At 49.9% G+C, this 21,627-nt stretch overlaps 10 protein-coding genes across 10 annotated transcripts; 6 read left to right on the plus strand and 4 right to left on the minus strand.

Moving 5' to 3' along the window:
- Window positions 1-108: 108 nt before the first annotated feature.
- On the minus strand, window positions 109-1,130 carry IAQ61_000088 (uncharacterized protein; the record flags this gene model as incomplete). The annotated part of the gene is made up of 3 exons (XM_003835189.2): window positions 966-1,130; window positions 700-907; window positions 109-559 (listed from the first exon to the last, which is right to left on the minus strand). Exons 1-3 carry the CDS (start codon window positions 1,006-1,008, stop codon window positions 109-111), a joined length of 702 nt encoding a protein of 233 aa, XP_003835237.1. The 5' UTR covers window positions 1,009-1,130.
- A 242-nt stretch (window positions 1,131-1,372) lies between these two features.
- IAQ61_000089 (uncharacterized protein) lies at window positions 1,373-2,129 on the plus strand (the record flags this gene model as incomplete). Its single annotated transcript, XM_003835190.2, has 5 exons — window positions 1,373-1,383; window positions 1,441-1,480; window positions 1,538-1,828; window positions 1,877-1,914; window positions 1,979-2,129. 5 exons carry the CDS (start codon window positions 1,373-1,375, stop codon window positions 2,127-2,129), a joined length of 531 nt encoding a protein of 176 aa, XP_003835238.2.
- Window positions 2,130-2,516: 387 nt separating this feature from the next.
- IAQ61_000090 (uncharacterized protein) lies at window positions 2,517-4,754 on the plus strand (the record flags this gene model as incomplete). The annotated part of the gene is made up of 1 exon (XM_003835191.2): window positions 2,517-4,754. The coding sequence occupies one exon, from the start codon at window positions 2,517-2,519 to the stop codon at window positions 4,752-4,754; it is 2,238 nt and encodes a 745-aa protein (XP_003835239.2).
- An 83-nt stretch (window positions 4,755-4,837) lies between these two features.
- On the minus strand, window positions 4,838-6,022 carry IAQ61_000091 (uncharacterized protein; the record flags this gene model as incomplete). Its single annotated transcript, XM_066094528.1, has 2 exons — window positions 4,838-5,563; window positions 5,654-6,022. The coding sequence occupies 2 exons, from the start codon at window positions 6,020-6,022 to the stop codon at window positions 4,838-4,840; spliced, it is 1,095 nt and encodes a 364-aa protein (XP_065955381.1).
- A 306-nt stretch (window positions 6,023-6,328) lies between these two features.
- IAQ61_000092 (uncharacterized protein) lies at window positions 6,329-6,577 on the minus strand (the record flags this gene model as incomplete). The annotated part of the gene is made up of 1 exon (XM_066094529.1): window positions 6,329-6,577. The coding sequence occupies one exon, from the start codon at window positions 6,575-6,577 to the stop codon at window positions 6,329-6,331; it is 249 nt and encodes an 82-aa protein (XP_065955382.1).
- Window positions 6,578-6,763: 186 nt separating this feature from the next.
- Window positions 6,764-9,551, plus strand: IAQ61_000093 (uncharacterized protein; the record flags this gene model as incomplete). The annotated part of the gene is made up of 3 exons (XM_003835193.2): window positions 6,764-8,537; window positions 8,605-8,955; window positions 9,016-9,551. 3 exons carry the CDS (start codon window positions 6,764-6,766, stop codon window positions 9,549-9,551), a joined length of 2,661 nt encoding a protein of 886 aa, XP_003835241.2.
- Window positions 9,552-10,250: 699 nt separating this feature from the next.
- IAQ61_000094 (uncharacterized protein) lies at window positions 10,251-10,566 on the plus strand (the record flags this gene model as incomplete). The annotated part of the gene is made up of 2 exons (XM_066094530.1): window positions 10,251-10,456; window positions 10,542-10,566. The coding sequence occupies 2 exons, from the start codon at window positions 10,251-10,253 to the stop codon at window positions 10,564-10,566; spliced, it is 231 nt and encodes a 76-aa protein (XP_065955383.1).
- A 155-nt stretch (window positions 10,567-10,721) lies between these two features.
- Window positions 10,722-13,090, plus strand: IAQ61_000095 (uncharacterized protein; the record flags this gene model as incomplete). The annotated part of the gene is made up of 3 exons (XM_003835194.1): window positions 10,722-11,233; window positions 11,301-11,560; window positions 11,610-13,090. 3 exons carry the CDS (start codon window positions 10,722-10,724, stop codon window positions 13,088-13,090), a joined length of 2,253 nt encoding a protein of 750 aa, XP_003835242.1.
- Window positions 13,091-17,817: 4,727 nt separating this feature from the next.
- On the minus strand, window positions 17,818-18,026 carry IAQ61_000096 (uncharacterized protein; the record flags this gene model as incomplete). The annotated part of the gene is made up of 2 exons (XM_066094531.1): window positions 17,818-17,933; window positions 18,002-18,026. Coding segments are annotated over 2 exons (141 nt in total), but the record flags the coding sequence as incomplete, so codon positions are not given.
- A 177-nt stretch (window positions 18,027-18,203) lies between these two features.
- Window positions 18,204-21,218, plus strand: IAQ61_000097 (uncharacterized protein). Its single transcript, XM_003835196.2, has 2 exons — window positions 18,204-19,642; window positions 19,691-21,218. Exons 1-2 carry the CDS (start codon window positions 18,431-18,433, stop codon window positions 20,852-20,854), a joined length of 2,376 nt encoding a protein of 791 aa, XP_003835244.2. The 5' UTR covers window positions 18,204-18,430; the 3' UTR covers window positions 20,855-21,218.
- Window positions 21,219-21,627: the final 409 nt, after the last annotated feature.

The raw sequence follows: 21,627 nt of genomic DNA on the forward strand, positions 1-21,627 counted from the left end.
ATTGAATTGCACAAGAATTGTAATACGTCTAGAGCGTGTACGTATGATGACCGCCTGATATGATTTCTACGCCCGGATCCGATTCGATTGCTAGCCACATGCCACCTTTTACTTTCTGTACCACATCCTCGTGATTTTGGTATGCCTCATCTTCTTCTGCAATTGGAAAATGCCGTACATGAGCGCCTCTGCAGTTGGGGGACATCCCGGTACGTAAATGTCAACGGGTACGATCCTGTCGCAACCTCTTGTGACCGAGTAGCTGTAGTGGTAGTATCCTCCCCCGTTGGCGCAGCTGCCCATGGAGATGACCCATCGCGGGTCGGGCATCTGGTCATAGACTTGGCGCAGTGCCGGAGCCATCTTGTTGGTGAGGGTGCCGGCGACGATCATTACATCGGATTGTCGCGGGGAGGCACGGAAAATGATACCAAGACGATCCTGGTCATACCGCGGGGTGGACAAATGCATCATCTCGACGGCGCAGCACGCGAGACCAAACGTCATGGGCCACAGTGAACTCTGACGCGCCCAGTTGGCGACTTGATCCAGTGTGGTACTATATTAATCCGTGAGTTAGCGAACATGAGCACAGGCATGAGCATGGGACGTCCTCGTAGCCCTAGGTTGCTTCTATACGCAATCCGAGGGAGCCAAGGAGAGAGAGAGAGAGAGAGAGGTAGGAGAGGTGTGACATACAGCGCGTATTGCATGGCACCCTTCTTCCCCTCCTGGCTCGGCAATGGCACTTCCCGCCGCGCCTGCTTCATGGGTGGCGGTGCGCCCAGATTGCCAGGCACAATGGCAGGCGACTTGGAGGCCGTTGCCTTGTCCGAAGAACTCGATGAGAGGAAGGCGAGGTTTCCGGCAGCGGCGCGTAAAGGCATAAGTGCGGTCGCAGGTCTCGCTGTGGACAGAAAAGTTAGCTTCGCGGGCAGCTGGCGTTCCGGGCGGCCATGACGAACCTCGCAGGGCCATTGAGGCCGCAGACCTTGTCGTCGACAGCATTCTTGGTGACAGACAAAGGGTGAAATTAACGACAGGGGGGAAGAAGGAAGGAAAGGAGTGGAGAGGTGGAACGTGGGGTGGCGGACGGGGGTGCGACTCTAATCGTGAGGTCACGGGCAAGTTGAACAGAGGCGTGGCGTAGTGTACAGTAAGTAGGTAACAAGTAATTCCGGAGGCGCATGCCAAGCCTCTCGATTAGTTCGCCCATTTCACGGCTCCTTCATTGGCCGAGGCGGTGCCCTTTCCAAGGTTGCCCTAAACCCCCCCCCCCACCATCACCTGTCCGGGGTAGAAGAGTCGGTAGAGGCGTTGAGTGTTCTTCACTTGTCCCCGACGCTTTTGATTTCAAGTGATATGCAACACCATGACAGGCAGGTGAGAGCCATAGAGCCAGTGCTCACACTTCTGCGTCGTGTACACTGACAACGTCAGAGTGCCTTCAATCGCGTGTATAGGGGTGATTGGCAAACACGTGAGTTGCATCCATGTTCTATTGACTACCATACATTTCTTCTGACGACCGTCATAGAATAACCCATTGCATATATCCCTCTTCCCGGCAGAGGAACGAGCTCCCTTGGAGTTCCAGTTTCTGTTGTCATCATGTCTCGACATCTTCGAGGCTCGCCTTCCTCACAAGACGGCAGACCAAGACTTCGGCCTTATACAAGCTGTCGACGAGAGATTAGCCATGTACGGCTGGTTGACAAACACTGGAGTCAAGTTCGTCATTGTTGTGGATATGGAGGGTAGGCCTGCAACGAATCTAGACAGCAAATCAGCGACGGCTGTTGGACTGCGAGACGCGGATGTGAAACCAGTGAGTGCGTCTGAATAATGGAAAACGACAGACTGTTGACTCGTTCAGGCTTTCCGAGCCTTGCAAACAGCATATATCATGCTGCTGTAAGTTACGCCCCAATTGGACAAGTGGACACGCTTGAGAGCTATGTACTGACTTCATTCAAAGGAGAAATCCATTCTATGACCCCGCAGAGCACTCGCCTGTTGCTGCCAATGTCGAGCAAAGAATTGGGTCAACTCAGATCACCAGCCGGAAATTCATACGAGAAGTCAAGAGGATCGCTGATACTTGGTACCCTGGTGTTACCAATATCTGACCAACATTTGTCAAACTGTCTCGCACATTAACATGATGCATCAGCTGGCGTTCTTTCAATTAATCTTGTATTGAGGTTTTCTTTGCGATACAGATTATCTCCATACAACTAGCTTTCTTCGACATGTACCATGGTCCGAATGATCATTGAGACCTCTTCAACCAATCAAACACACTAGCCCCGATTTGAGTCTAGTTCACTTCATAGGTCGATCGGCCATATGTAGGGAACTTCGAGTTCAAGTCACCTCCAACTTTGTTCTCACGAATCAGTGCTTCTCAATGTCTTCAACCGGTGTGACCATCACAAATCCCCTCGTACTCTATCGCAGTCTCGTCGCTACTCAAAAGATCCGCCCCGATCCTGCGCAACATCGCCTTGGTATGCATGACGTCTACCATTTCGTGGGTGCCAAGAGTATATTCATGCGCTGATTCGCTCGCAGCTTTACATCTGCAGAAACTGTATGAGCGCCTCATTGACTATGAGCCGACCGTGGAATACTCGAAACGACTGCAACAACTGAGTCGAGCGGTAGATGGCCATAGTTCACCGTCCCCATCTGAGAATCCCCATGTCAATCGGTTCGGCCGACAGGGTGTATGGACGTCGCTACTGGCCCAAAAAGAGAAAAGGGACTCGTTGGCTCTGACAAGAGTCCTGACCGACCATGAACAGGCTATGCAACTGCAGAGTCCGAAAGGCTTCATGCTTCACGGCGAAGTAGGCACGGGTAAGTCCATGTTGATCGACCTTTTCCAGGAATGTCTTCCCAATCGCAAGAAGCGGCGATGGCATTTCAATACCTTCATGTTGGATACGATCTCGCGTCTAGAACAACTTCGTAGGTCTCGGTCAGTACTAGCTGGGCATGGCCCAGCGCAGGACGAGTACTCGCTGCTACTTGTTGCACGTGATCTTATCGAGAAGTCACCAATTTTATTTTTGGATGAGTTCCAGTTACCTGATCGTGCGGCATCTAAGATTCTGTCGAACCTGATGACTTCGTTCTTCCAGCTTGGAGGAGTTCTCATCGCCACTAGTAATCGCATGCCCGAAGAGCTAGCCAAAGCTGCGGGTATGGACTTTGCACGTCCCGTGAACAGATTGAGTAGACTGGGTTGGAGCATGGGGAAAAACTCAGTAGGCAGAAGGGATGACGGGGCTGGCCAGTTGGGGGAATTCTCCGCCTTTCTAGAAGTCCTACGAGCGAGATGTGAGGTTTGGGAGATGGAAGGCAAAAGCGATTATCGAAAGATTGAAAGAGAAGAGGCAGTTAGAAACGTGAGCGTGCAGGCTCCGTCATTTGAGAACATCTCGTCTTCCTCGGCAGTACCGAGCATGGCGCTATCCACTCTTCAGCAAGACGAGACTGTCGATGCCAAACCGGCGGATGCAATGGAGCCCTCTTCGACCATTGCGGTACCAAAGAACTACCTGATACAACCCACCACGGCCGAGGAAATGGTCCCGTTCGCCGAGTCATTCAACACTCATGTCGAGCGTGCCACTCAGCATTCATACCCCATCCCCTGGGAGCCTGCTACGGTGCGCGTCTACGGCCGTACTATCCATGTCCCCGCTCAGTACAATAACGTTGCCTTTTTTACCTTTGAAGAGCTCTGTGGTGCTACCCTCGGCCCAGCAGATTACATTACCCTCACTTCGACATACCATACCTTTATCCTGACCGACGTGCCCATTATGGGCTTCTTGAATAAGAATGAGGCAAGACGACTCATCACTTTGCTAGACGCCATGTACGAGGCACGATGCCGGCTTCTTGTCGTCGCCGTCACAGGACCAGATGATCTATTCTTCCCTGAACCCCCCAAATCCACATCGAATACCGATGCTTCCTTTACAGACGCGTTGACTGAAGACGCAGTACACAGCGAAACCTTTTCCGAAATCTACCAAGACTTGAACTCCCCCTTCCGACCCAACATCGCATCCTATGGCTCTGGTTCATCGCTCTCCGACGATGCACTTGAAGACGACCCTCCAAATCGTACGCGCCGCGAAGGGTCTTCGTGCACGGATGAACGGTCTGCCAGAATGGAAAGTAAGGCGCCTGATTTTGCCAATATCAGAGGGTTGACGGGAGAAGACGAGGTGTTTGCTGTCAAGAGGGCTGAGAGTAGAATCTGGGAGATGTGTTCGGGGAGGTGGTGGGATCGTGCTGGGAATGGTTCTGAAACCGTGACTGAGAGGGCTGGGTTGGGTGAAGGGTCAAACACGGATTGGTGGCGCCCTCTACCCATAGAGTCGAGGCATTGGGAGTGCGGCATCACTCCCGATATCAGCTCCAGTTCTCCACCCCATGCGGCTTCATCTGCAGTAGCAGAAGGACTACCTCCCAATGTCAAGATTCTGTCGAAGGAGGAGCTGAAAAAGGACAAAGAAAGGGACTTAGACGACATGTTTGCGCATGGGGCCAGTCCATTCAGAACGCACCCGGATGCGCCGCCGAAATTCAGCTGGACACATGCTTGGGGCATGATGACATGGGGCAAGAAAGCCGGCGCCTGGGGTCAAGGCCCAGAAGGCTTGAGAGGGAGGGGAAAGGAAAGAGAGGAGGAAGAAAGTGAGTCACAGACCAAAGGTCAAAAGGAGAAGAAGTAGACAAGTTAGCGAGTCTTTGGCGACTAGGAACCTAGTAGAGCTCTTTGGAGATAGGATGAAGTCTACTCAAACCATGGGTCTAGTCATTGAATCTTGCCCTTGTTGACAACAAAAGCCTCCATGGCCGAAATGGCGGCCCACAGTCTATTTTCTGCCTCTCTGAAGACGACACTGCGTGGTCCATAGAAGACCTCATCTGCCACCTCTTCTGGATGGCGGGGTAGACAGTGCATGAACGACCAGTTTTCCTTGGCACCTCCGCGCGTCGCAAGGTCCGACGTGATCTGGAAACCCGAGAATGCTTTGAGGCGCTTGGCCGATTCCTCTTCTTGACCCATAGACACCCAGGTGTCTGTCACGAGGATATCGGCACCTTTGCACGCTTCTTCTGGCACTGTAGTTTCGATCAGTCGGCCAGCACGGGGAGAGGTGGATGCAGCGTGATTGATGACTTGGCGCATAGCAGCAGGGATCTCATAGCCTTTTGGGGTGGCAACAGACATATCCACGCCCAACTTCATGGCACCGATGGCTAGATCAAACAACACATTGTTCGCATCACCTATCCAGGCAATCTTCATGCCTTCTAGACCAAGCGAGGTAGACGACGAAGACGGATTGATCTCGGTGATGGTGAGGAAGTCGGCGATGGTTTGGAGGGGGTGATAGAGGTCGGAGAGGGCATTGATGACAGGCACGGCCGAGTGTTTGGCCAGGTCAGCAACGTCGGAATGGGGGCCAACGCGGGCGACAATGGCGGCCGTCATGCTAGAAAGGACGAGGGAGGTGTCATAGAGAGATTCGTTGACCTGGGCCTTTGTCAGTCGCAGTAGGGGGTTAGGTAGCAGGATCGAACCACAAAAGAGGACTGGGGTAATTGCGGGGGAGGGGAGGGGGACCAGTACACCTAATTGAATGTCATCTTTGCCCAGGAACATGGGAGAACCGCCCATTGCGGCAATGGCGCCTTCAGTCGATACACGGGTGCGCGTACTCCGCTTGCTGAAGGTCATGGCGACCGTCTTGCCTGCGAGAGCGCCGCGCAGGGTGTGGGGCACCTCGCCCGTCGACTTGATGGCTGTTTTGTGCGAGGCAGCATTTCGCACGAGGCTGGTGAGCTCGGCGGGAGTGAGGTCTGCAACGGAGAGCAGATGGCGCGGCGCGAAGGGGGAAGTTTGCGGCGTCGCGGGTGAGGTCGAGGACGAGGATGCGGAGTATCGGCGCAAGCTTCGTAGAGCTGCAATAGACGGGCGGAGGAGTGGGGGCATGGTGTGATTGATTGGTATGATTGGTGTGAATTGACTGGAGTCTGGGGGGGGGGGGGTGCAGGTGGTCGAATTGACCTCCTCGCCTGTCGACACTGGGTGTTGTTAATTATCGGGAGCGCATGCCCTCACGGTTCGTGGCTTTACGTAGGCGTAGAATGTCTATGTACCAAAATCCGATAACGGGCCTATAGCTACATAGTATCTCCGGTGACGGACGGGTATTGTATTCTTACATGTTGTAAACAGTGGTATAGAAAAGACTAGAGTTACCTAGCCTAGCTAGTGCTACTCTAGCGAAGGAAGGGTTCAATGACTCGGTGGCTGTGGCTGAGCTGAGTCTGAGCTGAGGCTGAGCTGAGTCTGAGCTCCCTTGCCCTGCCTTTCCCGGAAGGCCCAGGCTAAGATGACGAAGCCAACCACCAGCAGCTGTTGTCCAAGTACCTCGACCACCTCCACCTCCACCTCCACCTCCTCCACCTGGCCGGCTTGCCAACAAAACCCTTGTCGGCCCATGCACTCCGCCAACAGCAACAGCAACGGCAACTTCAACTTCATCTCATGTCCCTTCAACTGCGCGACCCCATCGCCATCTCGCGGCAACGCATGACGCCCTGAACTGCTTCCATCGCCCGCCTAGCTTCCCGTTCCCCGTTGTCCTCCCCTCCGTTCCCCCCACCCCACAATTCATAAATTCACAACTCACAACTCACATCTCACCTCCTACACCTCCTACACACTACCATGGAGACGCCTGAGGCAACGTGGGGCTCAACCCGCACCCCTAGTTCGCAACCCGCCTCCCACCCATCCACGCGCTCCTCGCCCTCGCCCTCATCGCGTTCCCACCAGTCAAGCCGGACGACAGAGCAGACGCCGCTGCTTGCCCAAGATGACCGAAGTGACCATGGCGAGTCAGACACCGAGCAGCACACACCCGCCGCCCGCTCGTTGTTGCGCACCCTGAGCGGCTCGTCTGGGAGCGGCAGCAAGGCCCCGCTGTGGAAGAGGCGGTGGCCGAGCCTGCTCGCACTCGTCATGCTGTGTCTGCTTGTCATAGCCATCCTGCTCGGATTCCTGGCCACAGAGGGGATCGAGGAATACGCCATGCAGGCCGCCGACTTCCAGCCCACCAAGCTGTCGCTGGACGGCTTGACAGACCACGGCGCCCAGATCCATGTCGAGGGAGACTTCAGCATGGATGCGTCAAGAGTGCAGAGGAAGAGTGTGCGCAATCTGGGCCGCTTCGGAACATGGATAGCCAGAGAGGTCGAGAGCGGGCCAACCGATGTCGATATTCGGCTTCCAGAGTACAGCAATGTGCTCGTGAGCACCGTCCAGGTGCCGGGCCTCAAGGTCAGCATCCGAAACGGACACACGACCCATGTTACTTTCGTTGCCACGCTGCAACCCGGCTCGCCTGAGGGGATTCGCAATGTTGCCCACGACTGGATTCATGGCCGACTACACGAGATCAAGGTCAAGGGCAAAGCTACCGTTCCCCTCAGGTCCGGCCTCATCAACATTGGCAGGCAGATGGTAGAGCGGTCTATGGTCTTCCAAGGAGCTGATGTGCCAACCCTGCCGCATTACAACATCACAAAGTTGAACTTGCGCGAGGCCAAGCACGGCCGGAAAGGCTTGGGCGCCGATGCCTCGCTCGTCGTCACAAACGACTTTCCCCTCCAAATCACCCTTCCACCTGTCGCCGTCGACGTGCTCATTGATGGATGCGCTCCATCGGACAAACACATCATGGTGGGAACAGCCGAGACGGGCGAATTGAGAGTGAGACCAAGATTGCCGGTCCACATCGACGTGACGGGCAACGTGGAGAAGCTTTCGGAGCCCTTGACTGAGGTTTGTCCCAACTCGGCCAAGTCTCCACTGGACGCCTTTCTGGGCGACTATGTCAAGGGCGAGGATGCGACCATCTACATAAACTGCTGCAAGTTTCCTGATCCAGCGACACCCGCTTGGGCTCGCGACTTGCTACAGGACATCACCCTTCCCGTGCCCTTTGCCGGCCGCGATATGGGTAACCTGATTAAGAACTTCTCGCTCGCCCAAGTGCACTTCTCTCTGCCGAGTCCGTGGGCTGAGCCAGGAACTCCAGACGCTTCGCCCAAGATTTCTGCCATCGTCAAGGTAGATATTGGGCTGCCACACGAGATGAATTTTCCGCTCCATGTCAACCAGGTCAAAGCGGATGCGGACATCTTCTACCACAAGAAGCTGCTTGGAAAGCTAAATTTGGACAAATGGCAAAAGGCCAACTCGACAAGAATAGAAGGTCAAGGTTCAGAGGGCCCTCTCTTGCTTGTTGAATCGGACATTAGAGAGGCACCCATCGATATCCTCGATGACGACCTGTTCAGCCAAGTGGTACAGGCTCTGCTCTTTGGTGGCAAGCCCGTGTTTATGGATATCAAGGCTGCTGTCAGTGTGGGGATAGAGACTCCCATGGGTAAACTCGCCGTACGAGACATTCCCGCACAGGGGGTCGTACCAGTCAAACGTTCGTAACCAGTTCGTGGTCCATGTTCGTCCACCATGCAACACAACTGCTAATCTCTGCCATGCAGCAATTCGGGGCGGTGGCAAAGGCGACAAAGGCGACGATAGTGGAAGCAAGCTCAGCGGATTGAATCTCGGAATCGGAAACCTATCCATTGTGGACACGTCGCCGACTTCGATCACGCTGCAAGCCTATGTGAATCTGACGAATCCTACGAATTATTCGGCGACAGTGCCCTATTTCGACATTAATATATTGGTCAATGAAACACATATCGGACATGCTACTGCGAGGGATATCGAGATTCATCCTGAGAACAATACCAATCTGTTGGTGTCAGCTGTCTGGGATCCCATGACCAACGGAGGCGCAAAGGGCAAGCAAGTGGGCGCAGAGCTACTCTCACAATACGTTTCGGGTACCTACGCCATTTCATGCTCACTGTGGGTGAGGAAGCCATACTAACATGTCTTGTCAGGTTTCAACACGTCCGTGACCCTTCAAGCCCACAATGGGACCATACCCGCCCAGCCTGGCCTAGGAAACCTCCTCTCCCATTTCCCTGTCACCCTCCCAGCCCCTCATCTCTCCACGCCCAAAGCACCCTCGGATGACCCAGATGAGCCGTCGGAGCCAGAAGACGACGGAAAATCCCACTTCATCCATGATGCAACGATGCACCTCATCACTTCGACAGCCATCTTCACCCTGGCCTCCCCCTTCTCCGCAACCACCTTGTACATCACTAGACTCAACGCCACGGCTTACTACGACGGTCAGCCCTCTGGAAAGATACTGTACGAATTGCCATTTGCCGTCCCCCCTGGATTAAGTGAGACACCCCGACTGCCGGTGGAGTGGTCTTTGGGATCCGTAGGATACGGAGCGATCAAGCAGGCGTTGGGGGGCAAGTTGAAGCTGAGTGCATTTGCACATGTGGGGATTAGGATTGGGGAGTGGCGAGAGAGCATCTGGTTCAAGGGCGGCCAGATTGGGGCGAATGTGAGGCTATAGCGATGAATGTGAGGCGATAGCGACAACGTTTACAAAGCTGGTGATGAGAAGGATAGAGGTGGCATGTCTTTTTTTTTGGCATCTATGCAGCCTACCGATATCACGGCTGAGCTTTCTCCTTGTATCCATGACGGAGCAGCAATAACAACAACGGGGGTGAAGTACTGGCATTTTTGGTTGTTTACAATACTACAGAGTTCCGCATCCTTACTCTACTGTGCAAACTGTATTATTTCTTCTTTCTTTTTCTCACCCTTACCTTGACTTTTGCAGAGACGATCCCAACTTCCCTTGGAGTACATGCCTTACTCTACTAGTACATGTAGTAGTACCATGGTCCCAGCGACAGGAGTGCTGTCTACTAACGTGTGCGGGGGGGTGGACGTGCCGACTCCGGTCGCCAAGGCCAAGAAATAGTGGGGGTCCATCGCCCGAACCGGTCAAGCGCTTCCTCGACCAATGCCACCTACGGATCGTCGTGAAGTTGATTTTCCTCAGTGTCGAGAAAAGTCGCAATTTGCAAAGCAGCTCAACTGCGCGGCCGTAACATAAAAGACACACCCAGAGGCAGCTCTACAAATCAAATGGCACCTTTCATCACCTTGGCCACCTCGGCCACTTTTGTCTGCCCTTTGCTCTCACATGTTGATGGCACTATTACGGCGTTGGTGGGCGGGACATGACAGCTCAATCGGTGTAATGTCGTCCGCAAACCGAGGGTGGAGCAGCAGAGCCGCGAAACCCACATGGGCAGCACTACCTTTCGTCATTCTAAGAGCCATCTTCCCTTCAGACTTTGGCGCTCCACTGTTCCACCCCCCAACACTCTCTCTTCACATAGCACTCCGGATAAATCACTTTGCACCAGCGCGACGCGCAACATGTTGTTGTAACCGGTTTTCGAGGTAGGCAGCACTCTCTCAGGAAATTCTCCGTTGTCCGTTGCGCGGCCGTTCAGTTGGACTAACTTGGAGGCTGCTGGCTTCTCAGGCTTGAGCCTCAGCAGATGCATTGAGCACTATTTCCTTCAAAATCCATCTTCCCTGTACATTTACGCCACTCTTACTCTCCTTCAACTGGAAACGAAAGACTTGCTAGAGTATATCTACGACGGTCCGACCGTCAATCCTTCCTCCCCTCCCCTTCTCAAGACATAGATCCTAGGTCATCATGGCTGCCCGACGAGGAAGTCGCTTCATCAAGCCGCTGCTTTACACGGCTGGTGCGGGCGCACTGGGTGTCTCAGCACTATACGTCACATTACGTCCTCGCGATATCCCCGGCACCGAAGCCGCTGCCGTCCCTCCTCCCACCTATGGCGAGGGTGGCGTCTTCCGCCCACCAAAGTTCCCTGTTGCAAAGAGTCGCGACGAGCAGATTGCCGACTTGAAGCGCAGCGCGGGGATCGTGGGCAAAATCTCAGAAAAGTCCAGGCGGCTATTTGGTGGCAGCTCTGTGGAAGAGGCAGCGGAGAAGCCAGAGAGTGAGCCTTATGATTTGTTGGTGATTGGTGGTGGCGCTACAGGGACAGGTATTGCGCTTGATGCTGCCACACGAGGTCTAAAGGTCGCTCTGGTTGAGCGTGATGACTTCAGCAGCGGTACTAGCAGCAAGAGTACCAAGTTGGTGCACGGAGGAGTACGATACCTCGAGAAGGCCGTGTGGAACTTGGACTATAACCAGTCAGTATCCTCGAAAGCCGTCAGCATGTGGCCAGATGTGTCAGGGGTGCTAAGTTATTGATTGCAGATACGCCCTTGTCGTCGAGGCGCTTCGCGAACGTCGTTACTTCCTGGACACCGCACCCCATCTCTCACAATGGCTACCAATTATGATTCCGCTTCAGAAGTGGTGGCAAGCCCCCTATTTCTGGGCGGGCACAAAGTTTTACGACTTGCTCGCTGGCAAGGAAAACATTGAGAGCTCATACTTCTTGACCAAGAGCAAGGCTCTAGATGCATTTCCCATGCTGAAGAAGGAAGGTCTGCTTGGAGCTTTGGTATACTACGGTGAGTGGTGGAGAAAGTTGCGTCACAATGGGAGGCTGACTAAGAGCAGATGGTGCACACAACGATTCCCGCATGAACGTGTCCCTTGCCATGACAGCCGCATTGTACGGCGCAACTGTCGTCAGCCATGTCGAGGTCACTGGCCTGGAAAAGGATGCTAACGGTAAGCTCTGCGGTGCACGCGTTAGGGACTGCATACCCGAACTGGATGGCAAGAAGTCCGAGGAGTTCAACATCCGGGCCAAGGGCATCATCAACGCCACTGGACCTTTCACAGACTCCATTCGGAAAATGGACGACCAAAAGGTTGAAGAAATTGTCGCACCCAGCTCTGGTGTTCACGTCATTCTCCCTGGATACTACAGCCCCGCCAACATGGGACTCATTGACCCCAATACTTCTGATGGGCGTGTCATCTTCTTCCTACCCTGGCAAGGGAACACAATCGCAGGCACCACAGACACTGGCTGCGAAATCACCAAGGACCCTGTCGCTGGTGAAGATGAAATCAATTGGATTCTCAATGAAGTTCAGCGCTACCTCCAGCCCGAAATCAACGTCAGGCGCGGCGACGTATTGGCTGCATGGTCTGGTATCCGTCCCTTGGTCCGCGACCCCAAGGCTAGCAAGACTGAAGGTCTTGTCCGCAACCACCTCATCACGACGTCCCCCTCTGGATTGCTCACCTGTTCCGGCGGCAAGTGGACTACGTATCGCCAAATGGCGGAGGAAACAGTGGATGAGGCAATCAAAGAATTCGGGTTGGAAACCAAGTCCATCACTAACGCCACCCTTGTTAGCGGTACACACGTCAAAGACGAACTTCCCCTCGACGGAAGCTGCCAAACACATCGCGTCCGCCTTGTCGGCGCCCATGGCTTCTCGAAAACCCTCTACATCAACCTCGTTCAACATTATGGCCTCGAAACTGATGTGGCCAAATACCTCTGCCAGGCCTACGGCGACCGTGCGTGGACAGTTGCCGCGCTCTCCGCACCAACAAATGCCCGGTTCCCTGTTCGCGGCAAGAAGATTTCACAGCTCTACCCCTACATTGATGGCGAGGTGAGGTACTGCGTACGTCACGAGTACGCACAGACGGCTACAGATGTGATTGCCCGTCGTATGCGTCTTGCGTTCCTTAACGCACAAGCTGCCCTCGAATCTCTTCCTACTGTCATCGACATTATGGCGGAAGAACTCAACTGGTCCAAGTCGCGCAAGGAAAATGAGTGGAAAAACTCAGTCGCTTACTTGGGTTCCATGGGTCTTCCCAAGTCCAAACTTACACTTACGAGGAAGGATGTGGAGAGTGGGCATGTAGGCAAGTATGCGGATGAGGACTATCAGCTTTATGCTAGACATGGTAAGTTACGTTCCGACGAACAGTCCTGTGGCGATTTGTTTGCGTTTGGGATCAGGCTTAACGAGGTGTTTGCAGATAAACCGGATGAGTTGTTGGAGAGCGATTCAAAGTATCCAAAGGGAACCAATCCGATGATTCAAGATGAAAGCCGGGCGAATAAATAGAGGTTTTTTTTTCCTGTTTTCATTTCCTGGTGGGGGCATAGTACGACATAGTGTGTGAATAGATCGGTGACAGAGGGGGCTATGTGTATTGTTATGCAGTTGGCCGACAAGATAGGGATGAAGTCTCAACTTCAACTTCAAGCCAGCGCGGCGTTTTGATGCGAGTATGCTGCTATTGTTCGTATATAGGATTAACCAGGTGCTGTGAAAAAAAACACTTTCTGATAGACAGAATTGACAAGTATCTTTCGGGCTTGCTGTGTTGCTAAGTCATGGTCCTTCTTATTATTCTCACTAGAGATCATTAAATATCACCCTTGAGTACTCAATTTCCTCTGGTCAATACGTGGGAACACCTGCAAGTGCACGTAGGAAACTATGTTCTCCAGTCCTTGCTGTAGTACATCTCGCTGTGTGCAACATGAAATCTGGGGAAGCGTTAAAGATTTCATAAGACACTGAACCAGTAAAAAGAGTGTAGAAACATTGTATGTGTTATAAGAGATGTACAGGACCGTTTGCGAATCTGAACCCTTTCAAATACTTATCGTTGCTGGCTATGGTAATTTAGACGACTGTTGCCTTGCCAAACTCGACATTGGCATAATGTAAACAGTGTCTCGATTACCTGCACAACCTCTGGTTCTATTCAGCTGATATTTAGTCCCTGATAAAGATACTCGATGGGTTAATTTCTTTTCATTTTATCGGGATCTTGACCAAGAACTATTGATCACTGTCAATGAAACTGTGGTCGCCTAACACAAAAATTGCAACTTCTTCAAGCCCTGTACCATGGTTTCCGACTTTCACATGGTTTATAACACAGCGAACTGCATCGGCTAGCGTTATTGACTGCGTAGTGACTATGACAAGGGCTGGACTAAAAGCGCGTGTCGGTAATGAGAACATGGCTCAAAATCCTAGCGTGGAGCTTTACAGTAACCACAGAATCTTGCTGCAAGCTTCATAGTGTGAATTTCCATCGTTCTAGATCTGAGTGGTAGGAAATTCAAAGTGCAGCAAGTGCAGTATCACTGGGGAGGCAGTTCAGGCCAGACCAAATCACGTGTTGATTGCGTGATAACGTGATCCACCACCGAGCGCCCACCCCCACCGAGCGCCCACTAACACCAAAATCCACCACCCACTAAATAAGGATATTGCGCCACCTATAATAGCTATTATTATAAGATTTTTTAGAGTTATAATTATTAGATCTATTAGAGTAGATTAAATATTTTAGATTATATAAGTAGCTTTTTAGGGGGTCTAATTAGGCGCCTACGCTATAAAGTTGCCTCTACTACTATATCCTCTTCTACTAGCTCCTTATTAACTACCTTAGCTAGTATAATAGTAGGAGGCTTAAGGATTTACCTTTTACCTATTTAGGATATTTTAATATTATTTTAGAGTTACTTTTTTAGTTACTTAGTAGTTTTCTACTTATTATATATAGTAGCTTTTTAAGTAGTTTTCTTCTCTTACTTCTTCTTAGTAATTACTTAATTTAGGTAATACTTTTTTATAAGTTAAGCTTTAGTAAGCTTCTATTACTTATAAAGCTTAATTACCTTACTTTTTTAGTATTATAGCTCCTATTATTTAAGGTTCTTTTACTTCTAAAGCTTAAATACTTACTCTACCTTTAATAGTAAAATAAATTAGGTACTACTACTATAATTATTATTAGGAAGTAATAATAGAGGTTTACTATACTTCCTATACTTCTTCTTATTAGCTAGGGTAGCCCTTAGGTATTTATTTTTATAGTTAAGTAGAGTATTTCTTACTAATATAGTATAGATTATCTAGCTAAGCTTCTTTAACTATTTATTATAGATATTAATTATAGTATTATAGAGTAACTACTCTATCTTTCTTTAATTACTTATACTTAATATTAAGGTTATACTATTACTTAAAGAAGGCTAGTTATTATTATTTATAGGTGCTTTAAACCTTAAAAGGATAATATTAGGGTTAAGTAGTAAAATACCTATTATGTAACAAGGCTAGGCTAAAATAGCTAGCGCTTACTAGATGCCTAGGCTAGACTTGAACAAGGTTCATGGGTTAGCGCTAGGGTCTAGCACTATTATCTGTTAAGATATATATATTATACTATGCGAGGATTACTTAGCTTAAGTATTCTCGTGCGTACCTTTTGGACCATGGCCAAGTGGTACAGGCAGGGGAGATGACGTAGTATTCATTTCACAGGCAGGGCGCCTACCTTGTTACATATTACTTTAAAAGCTATTAATATTAGCTTTTCCTTAAAGGTATTACTTTATATAGTATTAAATAACTAGTAGAAATCCTTCTTAGTAATACTTATAAGCCCTTAGGAGCTATCTAGAAAACTAGATAGTTAAGCTTTATATAAAGCTATAAAGAGAGTAAATACTATAATATTAAGTAGCTAAAGGGTATAAGTACTATAAGGGGGATATATTATAAGTAGGATCTTATATTTATTATAGTACTTAATAATCTCTATTATTATATAAAATCTATAGCTATTAAGAATAAGGAGCTAGTATAAAGTATAAGCTTTAGCTTTTATCTTATAATTAAATACCTTCTTAAGCTAGGATACCCCTAAGGTATAGCTTATCTACCTACTTAGTAATCCTATAAAGAAAGTTTAGTATTATAATAGGTTAAAATCTTATAACTAGGTATCTTATAGAGCTCTAGATTAAGACTAATAAATAAGGGTAAAAGTAAGTGTAGTACTATTAGCGTATATATAAGCTATAGTAGTAATCTACTCCCTATTACTATCTTAAAGTATAGCTCTAATCTTTCTTTACTTATAAGTACTTTTATTAAATATATATTTAGTTTTTAATAGTACTTTAATAAGAAAACCCTTTTTATTTATATTATAAATATACTAACTTTTAATATTATATTACTTTATTTTTTAGTATAAAAGCTTAAAGTATAAGCTATACTTAAAGGTAGAATTAGCTTTAAAGTAGTTATAATTAAGCCTAGTAGCCTAATAGGAGATAAGATTAAAATTATAATAGTTAATAAAGTACTATACCTAATTTTTACCTACTAGATTCCTTAATATTTTAGTTATAAAATTTTAAATAATAGTTTATATAGGGGGTAATCTTTACTTATAAAGCTCTTTAATATACTTTATAAGCTTACTTTCTTATATAGTATTAAGTATTTAATTATTTAATAAAGTAGTAGTATATACCTACTAAATTTTCTAGTAGTATTTAGATAAGGTTAACTATAAGTAACTATACTTTTCTACTATTTCTAAGTATATAAAATCTTCTCTAAGAGTTAAGGATTTAATTACTATAAGCATGTTATTAATAGGTGCTATAGTTATTAAGAAATTTAGTGTTAAAAATTTGGTGATTTTGGTGTTAGTGGGCGCTCGGTGGGGGTGGGCGCTCGGTGGTGGATCACGTTACCCCCGGCCCCCCTGAAACGGTCATTCAGAGGCTACATGGAAGACATATAATCGCATATTCATTGATCGGTTTCTTAAATTGAGTTTGTAGATATGGCTGCAGTACACACGCGACATGTTCAAGTCTAGTGGAAAGGTGATATCGACAAATTTTGGGAATGTGAATAGCTCAAAAATATCTAATGCCCTGGAAGAAGAGTACTTCTGAAATGACAAGTATAGGTTTCATGAGACTTGATTTGCATCTCTGTTCTGAACACTACCTGACTCAGAGTACCGGTAGTGATTAATACAGCAATACGTCATGCACGATCAAAGTCTTTACTCCCCGCAAGTATACCGGAATTAGTATCTTGCAGCAAAATGTGTTGATTGTAGTCGTCGAAACATGGTTGTCCGGAAAGCCTGCGCAATTTCCTCCATCCATAGTGTGAGTGACGGCGCAAATCATGAGTCGGAAACTAACCTTGTGCTCTTAGTCAAGTCCTTGCGTAACAACAAAATTCCTCCATTGAGCAAGAGATGGCAAAAAGCATTGATTACAGCATCTCAAAATGTGGTTGTCGCAATAGCCTCCGCGATGATTCGAAGCCCTCCATCCATTGAAACAACACCGCATAACGCATACTACTTGACGCCTTCTGCCACCCTCATGCACTACACCGTAATTTAACCGGATATGATGTTGCTGTGATAGGAAGGTGAAGCCGAAGGTGTCCATGACAGCAGGAGAATATTCGGTTGACTTGAATCAGAGGAGCAAAGTCACGTCTTGCCGTGCGAGCATGATTGTCTGTCCAGGTACCTAGACCGCTAATGAAGACTGCGTATACCTACACGAAGAGAATGAAAATCTTTCAATGGTGGTATACGATGCAACCGACGAGTTCGGACTAGGCTCATTTCACATCTTTTATCATTCATATCACCATATGCTACAGGGTGCAAAGCTCCTCGTCTGGAACCGCCAGCTCTAGGGAAGTCCCTAAAGGAACGGCTAAAGGAAAGGAATTGACCCTGGTGCAAGACTCGCAGGGTGACGAAGTGGAGGGACGTGGCGTGAAGACTGAACCATGGTTCGGGCAAAAATGAGTGCCCGATTTCACATGTGTTGCAAGCACAGACTACTTAAAGCTAGTTGAAGGTCGTCCTTTTGAGAACGGCTCTTCTTCTTTGCTTAATGATTTCTCTGCTTGCTAGATTGATTTCCTACACAGCAGGTGCATGTTCCAGAGCGGTGTCAGAGGCAAAATCAGCGTGGTGAAGGCGAGCTACATTCAATCGAGCACTTTTGTTTCCCATGTGCTTTTAAAAAGAAGCGTAGCCGAGACATGTTCGATGAGATAACTGTTGTGATGTTAATTGAAAAGCATGTCATAGTGGCGACAGGAACTCAAGCCGCAGACGCCATCCCCTCAAGTCTTTGGTCGGTATGGGTACATGTACTTCGGCAAGCATACGCATGATTGATTGTAAAAGGAACATGAGCTATGACTACTATGACGGTGGTCGATGTGTGAGAGCCTGAGAGGTTCCAAGTGTGCCAAAGTGCCAGCCACCCGTACCGCCGTACCCTAGGTACCTAGGTACCTAAAGACTGAAAGCGGACAAAGTGGGCCGCATCTCAGCCCGCTCTTACAAGCACATGCCACAACCACTCATTGACGGTGACGGTCGGGCCGTAGACGGTACCACTCTGTCCGCGAGCGTTGTTCAATCCCAAAGTTCCCAGTGGCAAGTTGTGGCGTATACAAGCCATGTGATGGCTCCAGCCACAGAGGGTAGGAGTACTCTGGTACCGCTGCGCCGTGGGCCTTGTTTCGGCGTGCGAGAGGAAACTCCTTCTTCTTCTTCACTACACTCCACTCCCTGTGATACACCATGATCCAATGAGCATCTTCTCTTCTTTTATTATTGACCCTGTGGTCCGCCATGCACGGCGATTTTCTGGTGTCTGGCCTGCCGAAGCGAGCCATGACGACGCGCAACCTCTAGCATGTGACAGTCACGACTCCGCAAGCCAGCCATCACCAGATAACCATCCGACCGGTGGTGGGGAGGCCGCCTCTCCCACGACCGAAGATGGCGAAAGGTCTGGAAGCACAGATGCCAGATCATCAGCTTGGATAGACGAAGTTCGAGACGATTCATCCTTCAGCCGGCGAGCGGGCGATGTGGTGGTGGATGAAGAAGAGGGCGATGACGTTCTGCCGAATCCAGCGCTCACGGAACCACGAAGCATCCCCGTTGATATGTCTTCAAACCCATTGCACACATCCGCCCATCAGCCTCGTCGCGTGGACGTGGACCCTTCGCTCCTGAGTGGCCCTGCAACATCCTCGATCCACGGCTCAACAAGGCCAACATCCGACGGCCAGCATGTGGGCGTCACGGCCGTCATGTCTGAATCCCTACCCGCAGACGATGGCATGGCCCATCTCCGCACGCGCATCCACGAAATCAGAGACCTCCAAGTCAGTGATCAAGAGCGAGCTCGCTTGATCCATGGTCTGATGACGGAGCGATACCGCATCATGCGGCCGACATCTCCAAGCAGTTTCGTATCAAACGACCGCCCCGTGACACCGACTGATGGCGGAGCATCCGTCTTCTCTGAAATCCACACCTCCTCGCCATACTCGTCCGCATCTGATGTGGACCCCGAGAATCCGTACAGCCTTCGTGAAGGCGACAGCAATCCAACCTATCGACCCAACACTCAACACAGCGCCGACCACGGCGACGAAGATGAGGACGAAGTGGCAGAAGGAGAGATGGTCCTAGGCTGCCAGCACTACAAGCGGAACGTGAAGGTGCAATGTTACCAATGTAAGCACTGGTACACGTGTCGGCATTGCCATGACGCAGTCGAGGACCATAACCTGAACCGCAAGAGGACGCAGAATATGTTGTGCATGGCATGTGGGACACCTCAAGAAGCATCCGAGTACTGCAAAAGCTGTGAGATAGCGGCAGCGTGCTACTATTGCGACATCTGCAAGCTCTGGGACAACGATAGCCGGAAGAAGATTTACCACTGCCCCGATTGCGGAATTTGCAGAAGAGGGGAGGGCCTGGGGAAAGACTTCTATCATTGCAAGGTATGGTCGTCTTCGACATGTGACAAGCAAGCACTGACACTGATGTAGAATTGCAATGTCTGCATTTCCATCTCTCACGCCACCTCCCACAAATGCCTCCCACGGGCCACGGATTCAAACTGCCCAATCTGTGGCGACTATTTATTCACCTCGTCCATACCTGTCGTATCTATGCCCTGTGGACATTACCTGCACAAGGGCTGCTACGGCCTATACATGCAGACTGCCTACAAATGTCCGTTATGCGCCAAAAGTGCCGTCAACATGGATTTGCAATGGCGGAAGTTGACCCAGGCGATTGAGAGTCAGCCAATGCCTGAGCAATTCGAACACACTCGGGCGGTGGTCAAGTGCAATGATTGTTCGGCCAAGTCTTCAGTCAAGTATCACTGGTTGGGTAACCAATGCGGATCTTGCGACTCGTACAATACCAACGAGCTTCGTATTCTCAACGGCCCCGAGAGCGAAGAAGCCGCCAATGCGTTACTAGAGGCAGACACTGAAGTCGGCTCACCGCCTCGGGCTGCAGCCAACACAGGTTCTCCGTCCTCTCAAGCGCCGCTACGTTCTCCCAGGTATTACTTTACCCCAGATGAACCAGAAGAAACTTGGCTACCCGGACAATTACCTTCTTTTCCGTTCCAGATGCCGCGAAGACCTCGAATGCCGCAGTTTCCCTCGCTCCCACCATTCCCACCACTACGCAACCTACCTCCGTTTCCGCAGATGCCAGATGCAGCACAGCAAATGGTGGAGCGACTTCGTAGATCATTTGATGCCTATCTGAACCCGACTGGAGACATCCGGGCCGAGAACGTTCCTTTTATCGATTTGGGCGGTGATGATGGTCGTGAGCGTCGAGCGACGGACGGCACGACCGTTAGAGAACCCTCTCTCCCCCAGTACGTCTTGGAGCGATTTACATCCTCGCTGGCACGTTTTCGAAATGATCTCAACCCAGCTATGGAAGATATCCCGGCATTGGATCTTTCGGACGATCATGACCCTGAGGGCCTAGAATTTTGGGGCCAGGATGGTGGCCGCTTGGACCGTTTCTTCTCCGGACACGGCGACGATGAGTCGGACGAGAGCAGCAGTGAGGAAAGTGAGCACGAAGAAGAGGAAGATGACGAGGAAGAGGAAGAGGAGGAGGAGGAGGATTCTGATGGGAGGGTGCGCAGCAAGGAGTGGAATCTGCCCGGCCATCGGTGAAAAAATAAATATGGGGGAGCGATGGGATGGGGATGGAAATACCAAAGTGTGACGATTATGGCGACATGTCAGGGGAGGAGGCTGGTTGAGGCTGTTGGTGTATTGGGGTAAGCTGGGTGCGACGTTGTTTACCTACAGTGCCTTTTGATAGGATAGCAAAAGGATAGTCTCCTGGAAAGCATTTATATTCCAAGTTGTGCATGCAGTAATGTTAGAGTATGACAGAAAGGACTAGTCTGGCATGCTCTTGGTCCACTCGATGTAGCGCAGCCTTGATGCATTCTGAAGAACGATGACCGATGACCGAGGGCCGGCCCTTTTGACAGCAGCCAGAAAGCAATGAAAGGCAGATGGGCAAACCAGCTGGGTGGAGGGTGAGGGAGTGGTGGAGGCGGAAGGTGGGAAGCAAAAGGTACTGTGAGTAGGTGGAGTGTGGCGGTGCAATCAGCATCTTTTGGGTGGAGCAGGCATGTTGAAAGGGTAGCGTAGCGGTATGGCAGGCTTTGCACGTTTGAAGAGGTGTTTCGACGTGTTTGACAGTGTGTAGTGTCTAGACAGCATCATGAATCACTCTGGCTTACATGTACCCGATCCTGGCTGGATGATGTCGCAAAAGATCAGCTATACCTACAGAACCTATAGTTATCCATCTCATGGATCAGACGCTCTGGCTAATACGGTAATACTTTTGTAGGTGCACTGAATGATGGGTGTGAGTACTCTTTTTCTCTCTCTCTCTCTCTCTCTCTCTCTCTATGCACATATATATACAT

This window comes from Plenodomus lingam (assembly GCF_022343315.1).
Source record: "Plenodomus lingam strain CAN1 chromosome Unknown contig_1, whole genome shotgun sequence".
NCBI lineage: Eukaryota > Fungi > Ascomycota > Dothideomycetes > Pleosporales > Leptosphaeriaceae > Plenodomus > Plenodomus lingam.